The 17,092-nt window shown below is 42.1% G+C and overlaps 1 protein-coding gene across 7 annotated transcripts in view; it reads right to left on the reverse strand.

Annotated features, from left to right (window-relative positions):
* The window catches only part of Tspan12 (tetraspanin 12), a 108,206-nt gene that overhangs the window by 57,756 nt on the left and 33,358 nt on the right, over nt 1-17,092 (reverse strand). For 6 of the 7 annotated variants that reach the window (XM_017321602.2, XM_030255427.1, XM_006505091.4 and 3 more), the window contains 2 exons: nt 7,267-7,349; nt 6,242-6,377 (listed from right to left, as the gene is read on the reverse strand). In XM_017321602.2, the coding sequence (XP_017177091.1) occupies nt 6,242-6,377; nt 7,267-7,349 (219 nt within the window). The remainder of the gene's footprint in view (nt 1-6,241; nt 6,378-7,266; nt 7,350-17,092) is intronic. The other variant, XM_030255428.1, reaches the window with a different exon arrangement.

The following is a 17,092-nucleotide window of genomic DNA, read 5'->3' on the forward strand; positions in this document are numbered from 1 at the left end:
TTTTAAAAGACGAGGTGGGTGGAGTAATAGACAATGAAGAGCTAGGCATTAAAAAAGCATGGCCCACATAGTCCATCCATTGTATTATCACAGTACCTTGCGATGAAGCCTGCCTGGGCTATGCACACAGACTGTATTTCAATGCTAACCTCAGCATGGCATGCTATGTATCTTCAGGCACGCGAATTTTCCTCTTCCGTAATGAGCCTATCCAAAGCCTGCCGTCATGCATATTTTCTGAGAAGGGAAGGGTAAAACTTGATGCATGGAGCGCATGTGGAAATGAGCCAGGGGACCTCAATTTAGAAGTAAAGTTTTCAACCCAAAACTCCAAACAAGGTTAAAATAAATTCTACCTAGTAGTTCATTTTAACTTGATAACTTATGAGTGGCTTTGTAACTACAACTGCCTAAGAGAACATTTTAAACCAAGGGCTTGTAAAAAATTGATTACTGCATATATAGTGTTTTTATATTCTGTTTTTTTTTTTGTTTTGTTTTTGTTATGTTATGTTTTGTTTTGTTTTGTTTTTGTGAGACAGTGTTTCTGTGTAGCTCGCTCCATAGACGTAGCTGGACTCAAACTCAGAGACCCACCTCTGCCTCCCAAGTGCTTGGATTAAAGATGTGTGCCACTACCACCCTGCTTTATAATATTATTATAAACAATGCCATTGAGGAATGGAAACTACGCCCCACCCACCCACCCCCCTCGGAGATTGTTGAAGATTTCTTTGATTTCCAGGAAAGAAGTTGTTCAGAACCGGTTCAATCACTGCATATTTTAAGGAAGTGTTTAGAATGCTCCCACAACCTTAAATTGCCTTATGCAAATTATTTGCAATGAAGAAGTTAACAAATAACCTTCCTTAAAAGAGTCCACAGGTCCTCCCAGGTCTGCTAGCTTTCTGACCAGCCCCTGACAGGCGGTCAGGTGCTGTCAGGGAAGCAGAAACATTAGCCTTCCATGGCGCACGACGATCTGATGGCTGATGGCTGCATTCAGCTGGTGTTGACTCTTTAAGTGTGCATGTCTGGTGGTGTGTTTACATTCCCCCTGAGCTGAAACAGCTTCGCTAATGCCTGCCTCAATAGTGGAACAGAACTGCAATAACAAATGAATTTCATTTAGTCTACCGCTAAAGCCTTGGGCGGTACCTATCTACAGCTTAAAACCAATTTCCATTTAGCTTCAATTTCTCTTTGAAAGATTGAAGGAATTTGTGCTACTGAAATTACTTTGAAAACCACTGCATGTCCAAGTTCCTTTCCCCAATTATTTCTGACCTATGAGAAAATGAAAATGTTCTCATTGTAATTAGAATTTAATTACTCTTAATCTCTTCATGGGAATATGTGTTTCTGGGGCTGGGAAGATAACTCCATGGTTAAGAACACTTGCTGCTCTTATAGGGGAGCTGTATTTGATTCCAAGCACCCAAAGGAAAGCTAACGACTGTAACTCCAGTTCCAGGGGCTCCAATGACCTCTTATGACCTTTGCGGGCACCAGGCACACACATGGTACATATGTACTACTGGGTGTCAAACAATTATACAAATAAAAATAGAGCTTTTGAAAAAGGAATAAGAGGTGTTCTTATTCTATGAGAGTTTCATACTTACTAAGGTCAAACCTATGACTCAACTGTAGCAAGTCTGGTACATGCTGGGTTTTATCTCCAGCACCAGAAATAGAGAGGAGAATCGTATGTTATTGGAGTAGCATGGCCAGATTCATTTAAAAAAAAATACAGAATGCTGATTTAAATCTCACAGAAATGATGAATAACATCTTGGTCCATGTACATTCTGAACGTTTCACATGGTATACTCACATAAAAGCATTATCCACTACTTATCTCAACTTTAATTGTACATTTTGTGTCTTACTTGGCATCTTAAATTCAGCATTTTAGCCCTTTGCATCTATAAGTCAATTATTCAAGACAAGGGTCATATTCATGACAATTCATTCATCAGAAAGTTTTAGTAGGTAGCCTGTTTGCATATAGACGATTAGTTTTAGTTTGGTTTAGTGTCTTTCTTAGCGGTGGGGCACGGCAGGGGTAGCTTGGTTACACCGATATCTTTGAAAGGAGACACTGCAATTATTTTTTTAAACTGGACTCTTGGGTAACGGCACTTTTACTTTACTTGAATGGCACTGCACTTCCACTGAAAGCACTACTTTCAGAACCACTCAAAAGACACACCAGCTTTCAAAACATAACAAATTGTTTTGGGAAAAAAAATAAAACAAAGCAAAAATAGCTTTTCACATTAATCTGGTTTCTAAGTCTTAACACTGAAATCAGTCCTTGTACAGAGAAACAGACAAATTGGAGGAACCCAGGGTGCATAGTGCATCCTTAAATATTTATACCTAAAATAAAAAAAAAAATGAGCCTCCCTTTTTCCCCAATTAGGATAAAAGGCAAAGAAACATAAAAGAGGAAGCTCTGAGGATTCCTTCCCAAGTATTTACCTAACAGCGTCACATTCTCCACTGACTTGACTCCCCCTAATCAAGCCCTCCACTTTGTAATCCAAGCCTCCAAACAGCAGAGCTCAGCATCCTCTCTCTCCCAGGGACCATCTTAGACTGATGTGCTTCTCTCTCTCCCTCCCTCTCTCTCTCTCTCTCTCTCTCTCTCTCTCTCTCTCTCACACACACACACACACACACACACACACACACACACATACACACACACACCACTCTAGTTCATGCCCATACTTGTGTTTAATAAACAGTTATTAAAATAATGGGAAAGATGAATGGTTACTCAAAAAGTATGGTAGTTTCAACTAATTTTACATAATAAGAAACTTTTTGCTGGAATTCCAAGTTAGAGAAAATGTCCATGGAGAATTGGCCTTGGCAATCAAAATCAGTGAGGTCTGTCTGAATCACAGCCACGATCCTCACCCTTCAGTGACCTTGGTCTGGTTACTGTGTTCTTCGGGCCTCATTTAACATTTAGTTGTCCCGTATTATTGCCATCATATTTGAAGTCAGCAATCACATCCAAAATGTTTTACAAGCTGCAACACACATTACATGAAACTCAGGAAAACTTGGGGTTTATAAAGTAAAATATGAAACAGAAAAATATAAGTCATCTAAATTGGGTTGCTATGGTCTGAGCAGCAGATTCTTTGATAGCGATGCAGAATCATTGAAGTTGCTTGACATCTCTGCAGTTTCAACTCCTTATGTAAATTATTTGACAATAATAGTACCTATGTCATTAGAGTTGTGGGGAAAAAGAATCTTCGTATAACTCATCGAGTAAGACTCTTCAGTGTCTGGCATGAGAAGTATCGTAAAAATGTTACCTAGTACTTTTCTCTTGGTTGTCAATATTATTCCAGGAGATAACATTTCAGATAAAGTTTAGCAGGAATGGTAAAAGCTAAGCAAAAGCAGTAAGAGAAGAATTCTTAAAGAGACAGCAAGAATAAAAGCAGAGAAAACGAGAAGAAAATATGTCCAGAGGTCAAAAAAATACACCTTAACTAGACAATAAGGAAGTAGGTAAAAGAGCTAAAACTGGCAGATGAGGGCTTGGCTACAGAAGGGCTTGATGCAAGTTCCAGATGCTGGTTAAACTTCACTACCCAATGGGGAGGCTATCAAAGTCTTAGAGCATAGCAAGAGTACTATAATCATGGTGTATTGACTTAACCAAACTACACTGGGTTAGAGCAGGCAATAGTAGAGGCAGAGAACTAGACGTCCTGAGGGCTTGTGCACGAGCCATTCAAATAAGAACAGAAAGGGGGGCTGAATTCCTGAGGTTGCAGAACCAGGACCCATGGGAACTGGCTATGGCAGGAGGAACCCAGGGAGGAAGCTAGGGGATAAACTCCTTGAGGAATACCCGATACATATTAGTTGTGAGTGATGGACCATGGGAAGTTGAGAGCACAGTTTATTTTTACCATTGGAGAAGCTGGGATTGAGTCTAGACAGAGCAAGGTCTAGAAGCTTTCTGAGAATAGAGAAGTTATCAGGAGAATGGAGACTGGATTGACAAAGATGGTCAAAAGAAAGAGGACCCAAGATGGAGGTGGCACCTATGGGCTCAGAGAGCAGCTGTAGCCTGAAGCTATCTCATGAATAAAGAACACCCACCAAACAACAAAAGGGAGAGGAGACAGAAGGGCCAATAAGGTTGATGTGCTCAACATCACCACTGTGACCCTGAGCTGACGCTTCAGGATGAGCTTGGTTGGCGCTCTTCCTCTCTGCCCTCAGAGTAACCAGTGCAACCCTTACTCGAGGTCTTATCAAATAAAATTAGTGAAATTGTCCATCTATCATATGCACTATTCTGATGGCAAAAAAAAGTAGTACAGACATGCTCGATAAGCATTAAAAGAAAGAATGAATTTACAAGTTAATATCAATAGGGCCTCAGTCCTATTGTGTTTTTATGTGTGTGTCCTGTTTTATAAGGCCTCTTCCTACACCACAAATCACACACTCATTCTCGAGTAGCAGGTCAAGTTACTCCACTGGCTTCTTTTGCTACCGTTCAAAGAGCTTAATGGAACCCATAAGTGGTTTCTATGATGTGTTCTCACAAGTTCTTGTGGTTCCATAATATTCCTGAGCCTCACCTCACCTCGTACCACTTTCCAGAGGCCATCCAGAGTAAAAGTTGGCAGGAAGTAGAAAATACCAAGCATGCTGAAACTGGTTATAAAAGAAACTGGTCTTGAAAGATCATTGTAGCGTTGTGGTTTTTAAGAAGGCTGCTGAGATTTTCTTGACTTCGAAATATATTTGCACAGTACTCAGATTATAGGAGACTTTATAAAGTCACTCACATGAACTCTTTTATTATTATTTTCTTATTTTTTTCAGACTAATTTTATATGTGTGAGTCACTGTCTTCAGACAAACTGGAAGAAGGCATCAAATCCCATTAAAGGTGGTTGTGAGCCACCATGTGGTTGCTGGGAACTGAACTCAAGACCTTTGGAAGAGCAGTCAGCGCTCTTAACCACTGAGCCATCTCTCCAACCCATTCACATGAATTCTTAAACTTACCCAAGTGTTTTAGAAGCATCATAAGATCTGAATCCTATCTTCCTTTTTCTATGTGCCTACATGTGCACGAAGATGCTGGGCACATTTTTCCATTCTCCTAATATGGTTTATTTGTTACAGTTTTGGGGTTTTTTTCCCCCGTTTGCCAACCCGGCAGTTACTCTCCATGAAACCTATAGATAATTTAACCAAGGTTGTTCCTATGACATTTAAAGCTTCATTCTACTTCACACCAAGAGTCTGTTTGAATTGGCATCGACGGCCTGGCAAGCATAGATATGAGCAAGCTGACTGCAGAAAGCCAATCTGTACTCATTGCTCACTGACCTCAGGTTCAGTGAATTCATGTTGGTAACTTGAATTCAGCAACGCTAGGAGTGTGTGCCCTATGGAAATACCCAAGGTACTAAAAGAAAGTCGACCTTTTATCTGCCCAGGGATCCAGTTCACCAACAAACTACTCATTTTAGACCTACTACCAAGAAAGGAACATAGCGGATGAACTCATTCTCCTAGTGTCTCACATGGCTGCAATTTACGTGTTAGCAAGCTCACTGTCTGGGGGCACTGAGAAGCCACTGTCTCTGTTCTAAAAATCTTCCTGTAAACTATTCTAATCGACTCTCATTCTTAATTTTAAAAGCTTAGTAGTTTTTGTTTATAAGACTAATTCTAGTAGCTGAAGAAGTAAAATCGATTTAAGAAATATTTCAGTACAACTCTTTCAGAGGATTGTTTTTTTTTTTAACACAAGAGTAACTGAGATTAAAGAAACCCAGACACTCTTGTGTCCACCAGACCATAGATAGCAGCACTGGGATTACAATATACCTTCCATCTCATCTCACAATCTGAGTTTTAAAGATGAAATTTCCATTATGACATCGCAACTCTGATCTTGAAGGGAAGAAGTTCTATGCCACTAAAATATTCTTTTAAAGCAAAAATGTCAAAGCCGAACCAGAGTGAAAGGATTAAATAGCATGCGTATGTCCCTCCCTCATCATGTGAGCATAGCAAATATTTGTACCAAAATCATCTCCTAGGGAATGAAAGTGCCCTTCTTACAGGAGCTGCATAGTGACCACCTTTTAGAGTTATTACTATAGTCATGGACTCACGACACTGCATCGTCACACGATGCTTTAAGTATGGTAAAGAGAAGTTATAAACACTGTACCCATGCAAGAAGCAACAGATTTCTTTTCACCGTTCCACAGTATCCCAGCATTCCCACGATGATAAGGAAGCAGCAGACAGCAATCATGACGGGGTGAACCACGGGGAAGTAAGTTAAGATGACCGCTTCTTCTACCCTAAGAGAGGAAGATCATATCAGAAGATAAATCAAACGTTATCGAAATGATCAAACCACCCCCTAGACCCCAGACACTGAGCAAATGCTACTGAGAGCTCCAGCTCTCCAAATTGGCATCCTTCAAAAGCTGGTGGCTTTTATGGCTATTTTTCAGAATCGCTGTGCTTTGTGTCTGTTTGTGTGACTTATGTTTGTTTTAGTTTTGTGACATTTTTTAGTAAGTGGTAGCATTTCTAACCCAACATGTTTTACATCTAGGCTCCAAAGCCCCAGCCTAAGTGAATTCCACGAGCTACCAACTGGGAGGAACTGCCCTCTTCTCTGAGCTTGGTCTGCACAGCACTTCTCCTCTCCCTGCTAACGAATCATGTTCTAGTGTGAAGAAAACAGTAGTGTATTGGGGATGTGAGGCATAATTACAAGGAAGGAAAAGAGAGGACTTGTTGCTAGGACATACAGAGTCATTAACCAGAGCCTGGCATAGTGGTGATGATAAAACATAGCCATTACTCAGTGCTTATAACCTCTGTTGTATTAAGGGCTTTACAGAAACATTTCTTCTAACTTGATCCTGGCCATGATTCAGAGTGGTATATATTGCATCAGAGATGAGGATAAGCCAGACAACTGGTGTGTTACTAAGTCCATAAATGTCCATGTCCTTGTACTGTTACCCACTGCCCTGCAAGAATAACCGATGGAATTCCTTAAGGAGAATGTGGGGGGGAAATATAAATATAGAAAGTAAGTTTCTACAGTGCAGGAAAAACTGTTCTACAGGATGGTGGAGAAGAACCACCCAATGAACAGCTCAGACCAAATATCTTTAGACACGTGGATCCAGAGAGAGAAATTGAAAGAATTCAATAGGCAATATTAAAGCCTACCTTGTTTCTGCAGTTAAAGTCAAAACATTATTCAGGTAGTCCCTCATCCAAGCAGAAACTGCCAAGACACTGATGGACATTAACTAAAGAGAAGAAATAAACAAACTTGTTACCAGAAATGTCTGCAGCATTCACTTCAAGATGAACAACCTTAAATAGAGGATTTGTTACATAATTTTCATGTTTTTCCTAATAACATATTGGATTTCTATTGAATTTTATTAGTACCATAAATATCTGGCTACTCCATTTAATAATTATATATACCCACTAAATAGAATACCTATATACAGGATAAAAACAAGTGACCTCTTAAGTTGGTGACTTCAAGTTCAATGCAGAAATTCCCAAGAATAATTCAATTTGCAAATGTATGAGACGAACCTAAAACTATCATCTATAAAAGCAAAAAGGCGATTAGATGTGGCTACTGAACAATTACATGTCATTAAAAGGATCACAGGAGCTACCAAAAAGATTCTACTGACTAAAATTCAAACAAAGAGAACATTAGAATAATAGCAATAGCAATGACTATAATGATTTGAAACATCACTATGTTCCAAAATCAGTGCGGTCATTATAGCATGGCGGATTCTCAGATCATTATTCAAGATGAATAATGACATGAATAAATTGACATGAATCTCTTATTTATTTTTATTCTATTTTTCCTATATGGTGTAAAGGCAGAACCAAAGACCGAGTGAGATTTTAATAGCAGAATTCCTACTCAGGCATGCAGCCATTATGTAATGCAGGCACACCATTTAACATGTCCGGAAATATTGAAGCTATACAGGAAATTCCTCAGTGCCAGACAAAATTAGCAGATCACAGATTCTCAGTCTTGTCTGTACACTGGAGTCACTGAGGTCTCAAACAAATCCTGAGCCCACAATAGACCTTGGAGTAGCAAGAGTGTGTCGGTCCTACTATATTCACAATCCATTTGCAGTGCTGAGGACTACTACAGCAGCAAAAGGCTGAGAGACGTGTAGAAAATGAAAAGTTTGGACTGCATATACCAGACCCAACCACCCTTCCACTTCAATAAAGGAGGCAATCAGACACTGTGGGTCTCGGGGTTTGAGCAATCAGCTGTACCCAGAAATATATATGGGTGTATGTGTGTGTGTGTGTGTGTGTGTATATACATATATATATGACAAGTGACCTCTTAAGTTTATATGTGTGTGTGTGTGTGTGTGTGTGTGTGTGTGTGTTTATATAGTGTTTTTGCCAAAAATTCAAACTTGAACCCAATTAAACACCCAGGATCAGTTTATGGGAATGAAATGCAAGGTACAGCTTTAACTGCCACTTCTGGGATACACTAAATAAAATCAAGAACGTGAGATTATTTCACAATACAAACAAGCTTGTTCAATGTTTTTTAAAGAGTAGTGAATACTGAAATAAAAATTTTAAAAAGGAAAGGAATTGCTGTTAAAGATTAAAAGAAATTCAAGAGATTGTCCAACGTAATATAATGGCCTGCTTTGAACCCTAAATTAAACAAATCAATTGCAAAAAAAGTAAATAAATAAAAATTTAAAAAATATATATTTGCAGACAGCCAGAGAAGAAGTTGACTATTATTTTAGGCCTGAATACAAGCTCAATTTATTTTTAAAGGTCCCTTACCTTCTAGAGACCTATGGTGAATTGTGGACAACTTGAAGGACAGCTAGCTACAAGGCAGTGATTAATAACCATGCCCTGAGCTGAGAGTGGAGCTGGCCATGCTGGTGACCACTGGCACTGGGCAATGAGGAAATGGAGGTTAATCATAGCCCTTTCAAGGTGAAATAAGCTTTAAAATTCCCATAACTCAGAAGTGCAAGGGAAAAATAAGACACCTAAAACACATTGATAATAATTCTGCCCAGAAACCTTTTCTAAAAAATAATTAAAATTTCCTCTCACCCCTCCAACTTATTCTTGTGTTTCTTAGCCCATTTCCAACCCTGAGTCTTCACTGTGTATACCTAATTCATAGTGGTTGTCACTAGACACAGTTCTTGCTCTTATAGCAAAAAGAAAGTTGGCTCCTAAATTCTGAAGACTTCCCTATCTTATCTGAAATCTTTTCAAAAACGTGTCTTTGTTTTTTAAAAACATACTATAACTCTCAAGGGATTCAATATAACCTGACTTTTAGCATTTCTGGCAGTTTGAGGAACATCAGTAACTTCGACTTTAATGCTGACAGGGCACGAGTCTGAGGTGATGCAGACACTGACTGCAAACCAGGCTTTCTAGATAAAACCTCCAAGGAGAGCCCATGTGCGCCCATCTGTGAAGAAGGTCTCTCTGCTGGCAGGCTGGGAAGTGAATTCAGCATCCCTCCATTTATTCACAAAGGTGCCCCACAGGCTTCATCTCCCATCTCCATGACTATCTGTTGGTGTTTACTTTCTAAATGTCACAGTGAGAGAATAGCTCACTAGTTTACATTATTGAAATAAAGAACCTATCATCGTTCTACTTAACAATAAATGATCTTGCTATCTCCACCCTTGAGTTTCCTTCTTTTTTCTTTTTAATCATTTTGAGCACTTCCCACCATGCATTTTGATTGTATCCACCCTTCCTCTCACCCCTCCAACTTATCCTTGTGCTTCTTAGCTCATTTTCTGAGTCTTCATTGTGCATAACTGATTCATAGTGGTTGTCACTAGACACAGTTCTTCCCCTTTTGGCAAAAAAAGAAAGAGGAAAACAAGAAAAAAATTCATTTGTTTTGAACTGTATGTTTCAAGACACTTGTTAATGGCAGGATGAATAAAGCCTTGGCTTGAAGTCATTATTCCTTTCTAAGCATATACATTGATCATGGCCAGGTACTGCACTATGTACCAGAGACGGGAACGAGAAGTAGCTGACACTATCTCCATGATGCATTTCTCTAAGGGAAGAGGACATACATTGCCATCATCAGAAGTGTGAATGTGCAACTGCAGGCTGTACTAAGTACAGGAGAGAACAACTCCTTTCAGGCTGTCTGACTCACAAGGTCAAAGGGACTTCTCTATGGCAGCTGGGATGTGAAGAGCAAAGTCAAGTTAATTAGGAGGGAAAGGATAGAAAGGATTTTCCAGTCAGAAGGAAAAGCAAAGGTTGCAGAGGAGAAGGCAGCATGGCATGTTCGGGGGAGGGGAACGGCTCCTGGGAATGCACAGCTGGGCAAGGAAACTTGTCTTCGAAGCTGCCTAAAGGTATGTCCTTGACAGCGTGCAAACGACAGAAAGCCACTGAACTCTGAACTTCAACTAGGAACCTCAGCTCTGCACCTTTGCAGCTTATAACGTTTGGTACGACATTTGGTTTTTACTTAACCGCAGTTGCTTTTTTTTCACCTTTAAACCATCATAAAAAAAAACTCTATAGAAGATTCTTATGATGAAGTAAATCCAAATATATTACCTGTTATTACCATGTGTCACATTTAACCCGAGAGTTTCTCTTAATGCGTCTCAGTGTAAACTATTCCTAAATCAGTTCAGACGTGGGATTATCTGATATGGAAAGGACTACTGAGTGAACTCTGCGCAGAGCTACTGGCCAGCCATTCTCCATCTTAGCACGACTAAAACGGGTCCCAGCTCCACTTTTCTCCAAGCCTTTTGTCACCCCTCACAGTGTTTACAAGCCTAGTGAATGGAGTAATGAACCCTTCAATCACATCGGCTGGCAGCTTGGCAGACAGCCTGAACCTCTCCCTCTTTTTCTGCTGGACATTTAATTAGTTTTGAATCCTTCTCGTGGTTCCTGAGAGAGGCGTCTGGCAAGCCCCTCCCCACTTCCTGCTGCTTCAGGCTAGTTCAAGCCCCCATCCTCTCTTGTCAGGATGTAGCAATCATCTTCATGAGACATCTCTCCAGCTCATAGACTCCACCTCCACAGTGCAGAATCAAGCCTGCTTCAGCACGTAGCCTTCCTCATGCTATTTCCCAACCTCTATTTCCTCTTCCCTCACCTCCCTCCTAGAGAATAAAGTGTAATAGCCCGAGGAGGTCACACAAGGCCCTCTTACTCATTCTTTAATCTACCCTCCAATCCCGTTTGCTGCCAGCTCCTTCCCGTAGTTGAACAATGATGGAAGTCCTTGCAAAGGGCACATTCACAATTCCCAAGCTCCCATGTCTGCTTCTCCTTGTGGCCTCTGCTGAAACACCACCCTTCCCAGGCCTTCCAGTCCTCAGGAGCAAAGTAACCTCCAATTCTCTTTGGACACCAGCCCAAACATCAGTTAGAGTGGAAAGATTGTCTCCAGTCTCCCTCCTGACCCACAGCACTTGTGAATGCTCTCTGCACAGTCCTTGGGGAGCCTCTACCTCATTTCCTGTTTGATTCTACCCAGTAAAAGAATCTTACTCTGTAGTAGGACCTAATACCTATCAGTTAGGCAACTGGGTGGGAATGTTTTCTACACTCCACGCAAGCTGAGATCTTTAGCAAAATCGGATGCTTTATCGGGAACTCAATTTCACCTTGCTGGAAATGTTCTGTAGGGGCATGCTGGCCGAATGGCAATGGAATAATATACAATAAAGGTTAGAAACGAATACAGGGATGCTTTAAACTATCAACTTTGCATTCTACACCATTGCACTGTGTTCTCCTAAGAGGTGTCTACCAAATGTGGAGCTGTACCTGGAGCACAAATCGAAATAAATATCAACGCAAAGCTTTCTACCACGGTAAGCAAGCAGCTTTGAAAAAGAATGGCCTAAATGCTTGCAAACCATCTCATCCTCAAAGAGCGACTTTACACTGAGGCTAAGATGCTGGAACCAGGCTATATTGAGACACCAAAATGAGTCTGAATCAGGCCAATAAGCCTTCCTGATATTATGTAACCTAGGAGCATAACTTACAGGAAAAACTCACACTCCAAACCACTGAATTTTTGTGGATTATCCAAATTAGTTTTTGGTTGCTTTAAACTTGTATTTCCCATTTTTGACCAAGCTATACATATTTATGGGGTATATCATATTCGAATTTATGAATTTGTCACATATGGATCAAAGTGGGGACATAATTATTCACCAGATATTTCTGTGTGGGGAGCGGGTGTGGCGGCAGTCCCAAAGGCGCCAGGGACTGCAGCTAAGTCATATGACTTGCACCTGACTTCCTCATATAAGACACAAACATCTTGAGTGCTGCGCAGGTGTACCAGGATACAGGTGAATACAATTTGGTGGAGATTTGCCCCTGCTGCCCTGATTAGCTGAAGCCTCGTGACTGGCGAGGGGGCGTGGCCTGCGGTGCGTGGATGAGAGAGAGTATAAAAGGAGTGAGAGGCCCAGGGTTCGGGGGAGATATAAACAAGAAGAATCAGGACTGAATAAACTGCTGTTAGAAGGACTGGTGGTCGCGTCGTTCTTGCTGGTCGAGAGCGGACGCGACAATTGGTGGCCCGTACGGGGAACCGACTCCCCCACCGAGTTCAGAACTTTCAGCAGTCAGTGGTTGCCGGCAGGGTAAGTTCACGGTGAGTGAAACTTTCGACCCCAGGAGTTTGGGAAGGACCTCGGATAAAATAGAGGCAAGCATAAAGTTGCCAGGAAGCAGGCACAAGGTAACAAAAGGTTCCCGGCTTTGGGACAAGTTAAGGTTCCCAGTTTGGGGACAAGTTAAGGAACTATGATAACCTCAGTGTAGTGATCAATAGATCCTCGCTGTGTAGTTATGCTTTTTTCTCCCACTGACCCTTTGTGGGTAGGTCTGATAGTTTTGGTCTTGTTTGTTCTGATATATGGACTCTGTTACTGTTTGAAACTGTGTGTAGAGACAGTCAAGACAGGTCAGAAAATCCTTATAGAGCAACAAGAAAGTATGTCGGAAAAGGAGAAGGGCTTAAAAAGAAAAAGGAAAAAGAAAGGAGACACAGTGTTATCAGGTGGACAGAAAGGACAAAATAAAAGAGCCAAGGCGGAGGAGGAAGGCGAATTAGCTTCTGCGTCCTCTCCCTATGCCTCCTCAGCAGCCACCTATAGGTGGACCTTCTGTCCGGAGGTTTGGAGAGAGGATAGATTCTCCTTGCTGGGATGTCCTATTTTCACCGACCAAGCAGGGCAAAGATAGCACGGGATAGGGATATGCTGCTTGGTTAAGGTCGCTTTGCACAACAACAAACAGGATATCCACTGCAGGTGTTTGAGCAGGTGAATCAGATTGCCATAAGGGCTTGGAAATCATTGCCCAACAGAGGGGAAGTTAGTGAAAACTTGACTCTCATATTGACTCCCCAGATGGACACACAGGTGATTGAGGTTATGGTCTCATTACCACGAGGTATTGTGTCCATCTCCCCTGGGGATCGACCAGATCAGGTGTTGACGTGGGCGAGAGGGTCTGTTTGTGTGTTTCCACAGGACCAGATGGAACCTCTTTGGGTGCCGGAGAGATTGGTGAGACGCTGCAAGAATGAGGCTCCTGATCCAGTTGGCCCTGTGGATGTGGTGGATATTCCCACAAGCACAAACAATGGAGCCGAGATGGGAGATCCTTTCGGTATTCCAGAAGCCGATACCAGCTCGACATGACATTCAAATTTTTCCACGCTTTTTGATCCCTGAATTCCCCTTAAAGAGATAGCCTCTCTGGCCATCTATCCCTTGCTTCAGGGAAGATGAGCGGGGATGAGAGCCCTGGGATGTATGCTTGTTATAGTGCATGTGCGTTGTGTGTTTGGCACATGTGTTAGGTGCAGCGTGTGCAGGCCCGCACTTTTGCCATGGTAGCGTAGGCTTTTGCTGCAGTGGAGGCGGGACAATCTCCTCAGATTCGGTTTGCCGCTCTAAAAGAAATTATGCTGCGTTATGCCGTGGGGTGCGAGGCTAAGCACTGCACAGAGGATAGCTTGCTGTTGGCATCCTGTGGAAGGCACGTCTGATTGCATGAAGGTTCAGTGTCCTAGTTCCCTTCCCTCAGGAAAAACGACACGGGAGCTGGCCAAGACCTCTCTGGGTGATGAGCCTAAGGGATGGTTTTGTGTAGGGCCCCTATGCTTGCACACTGGGGATCAGACCTCTACCTTCACCCATGAGGCTTGCTTGCAGCAATTAAGATCTGGCCATAGGTTAATTAACATCCTGGCCTTTTGATGCACCTGCCGCAAGCAAAACACAATCTCCCCAGGAGTGGCTTGGCATGATTGAGAGGTAGTCAGTGATAAGACTCCCTGGGCATGTCACCAACCTAAGACAGGGATCAAACCAATGCTGTTTGTCTCCCAAAGACAGGTAAGGGGCATGGTTGCGAGGGGCTATCTACAGACATTCTCTCTGCCAAAAAAGAAAAAAGGGGGAATTGTGGGGAGCGGGTGTGGCGGCAGTCCCAAAGGCGCCAGGGACTGCAGCTAAGTCATATGACTTGCACCTGACTTCCTCATATAAGACACAAACATCTTGAGTGCTGCGCAGGTGTACCAGGATACAGGTGAATCCAATTTGGTGGAGATTTGCCCCTGCTGCCCTGATTAGCTGAAGCCTCGTGACTGGCGAGGGGGCGTGGCCTGCGGTGCGTGGATGAGAGAGAGGGAAATAGCTTTACAAGGTACGTCTGGCCTTGAACTTTCTAACGAAATTCAAGACAGTCTATCAGAAGTAAAGTGGGAAATAGCTTTACAAGGTATGTTTGGCCTTGAACTTTTTCTAGTGTTAGGAGCCTTTTTGTTCCTTTTCACATGTTATCAAGTGGTTAAGGCAGGGCTGAAAATTCTGGATGAAATTCAGGGCAATCTATCAGAAGTAAAGCGGGGAGAGAGAGTAGGAGCAAAGAGGAAATATGGTACACAAAATAAGTATACAGGCCTTTCCACGGGTCTTGAACCTGAGGAAAAGTTTAGGTCAGGTAAGAATACCTGGGGAGAGATTAGAAGGAAAGAAAAGAAAAAAGATCAATCAGCGGAGGTCTCTAGGAGAAGGAGCCTATACTCATCACTAGATGAGCTCAAGGAGCCAGTTCTTAATAGTTCTGAATCAGATGAAAAGGCTATTAGGGCCTGGAAGGCGCTCTCCCGAGCAGGTGAAGTCACTGGACAACTAACAAAGATCGTCCAGGGACCTCAGGAGTCATTCTCAGATTTTGTGGCCAGAATGACAGAGGCAGCAGAGCGTATTTTTGGAGATTCAGAGCAAGCCGCACCTCTGGTAGAACAGCTCATTTATGAGCAAGCCACGCAGGAATGCCGAGCGGCCATAGCCCCAAGAAAGAACAAAGGTTTACAAGACTGGCTTAGGGTTTGTCGGGAGCTTGGGGGACCTCTCATTATGCGTTACTTCCATTCAGTATGAGAAATTTACTAGGGCAGCTAATTTGTCAAAAAGTCTTTCTCAGTATATGTTACAGAATTGGATGGCTGAATTTGAACAGACCCTTCGGGAATTGAGACTTGCCATCATTCAGGTCAACTCCACTCGCTTGGACCTGTCCCTGATCAAAGGATTACCCAATTGGATCTCCTCAGCATTTTCCTTCTTTAAAGAATGGGTGGGATTGATATTATTTGGAGATACACTTTGCTGTGGATTAGTGTTGCTTCTTTGGTTGGTCTGTAAGCTTAAGGCCCAAACTAGGAGAGACAAGGTGGTTATTGCCCAGGCACTTGCAGCTCTAGAACATGGTGCTTCCCCTGATAAAAGGGGGATCTGTGGGGAGCCGCCCTCACATTTGCCATTATAAGATGGCGCTGACAGCTGTGTTCTAAGTAGTAAACATAATCTGCACACGTGCAGGGGCAGTTTTCCCGCCATGTGTTCTGCCTTTCTCGTGATGACAACTGGGCCGATGGGCTGCAGCCAATCAGGGAGTAATACGTCCTAGGCGGAGGATAATTCTCCTTAAAAGGGACGGGGTTTTGCCATTTTCTCTCTCTTGCTCTTGTTCTTTTTCTTGCTTTCTTGTTCTTGTTCTTTTTCTCTCTCCTCTCTTGCTTTCTTGTTCTTGTTCTTTTTCTCTCTCTTGCTCTCTTGCTCCTGAAGATGTAAGCAATAAAGCTTTTGCCGCAGAAGATTCCGGTTTGTTGCGTCTTTCCTGGCCGGTTGCGAACGCGTGTAAGAGATGTTTGTGTCTTATATGAGGAAGTCAGGTGCAAGTCATATGACTTAGCTGCAGTCCCTGGCGCCTTTGGGACTGCCGCCACACCCGCTCCCCACATTTCTGACTTCCAGTACTATCATAGACTATCTAACCATCAAAAAATATGTAGAAAATAACACGTGTAATGCATTTGACATCCGCTACAACTTGTCTTGTGAAGTGCTTAGAAAAAAATGCTACCTCTCAACAAATAATTAAAAATATGAAATCTGCTCTATTTAGAGCATGGTCTAGTTTCTCCTGAATCTAATTGTGTGTGTAGGGCGGTGATACATCAAGTTGTTTTGTAAATCAGAACTGCGTGTGTCCACATTTTCTTAGTTGTGTTAAGACACATACATGTATGGTTTTCACAAACTAGGTCATTGTTAAAAGCAAAGCTTTTAAATCCTTCAACTGTTTACATAAATAGGTCTCAGAAAATGCCAGTGGCTGGGATCCTCTTCAAGAATGACAGACGTCTAAAACTATCCTTCTGAACTTTCCTTTGATCTGTTAGCAAGGATAGGATGTCAGTGAGGTCTAGATCTTACTTATACTTCTGTCTCCACAAAGAGAACTCCAACAAAAGAAGACCGGCTTTCGGAAGCTCATCTACTCATCTTGAAAACACTGAGCCTGAAGTAAGAGCTTTACTTCTTTAAGAACTGACTTTTTACTTAGCTAAAAGTAAAATAATTCTTGTTGGTGTGGAGGTCAAAGCTACATG

This window comes from Mus musculus, chromosome 6 (assembly GCF_000001635.26).
Source record: "Mus musculus strain C57BL/6J chromosome 6, GRCm38.p6 C57BL/6J".
In the NCBI taxonomy this organism is placed as follows: Eukaryota; Metazoa; Chordata; class Mammalia; order Rodentia; family Muridae; genus Mus; species Mus musculus.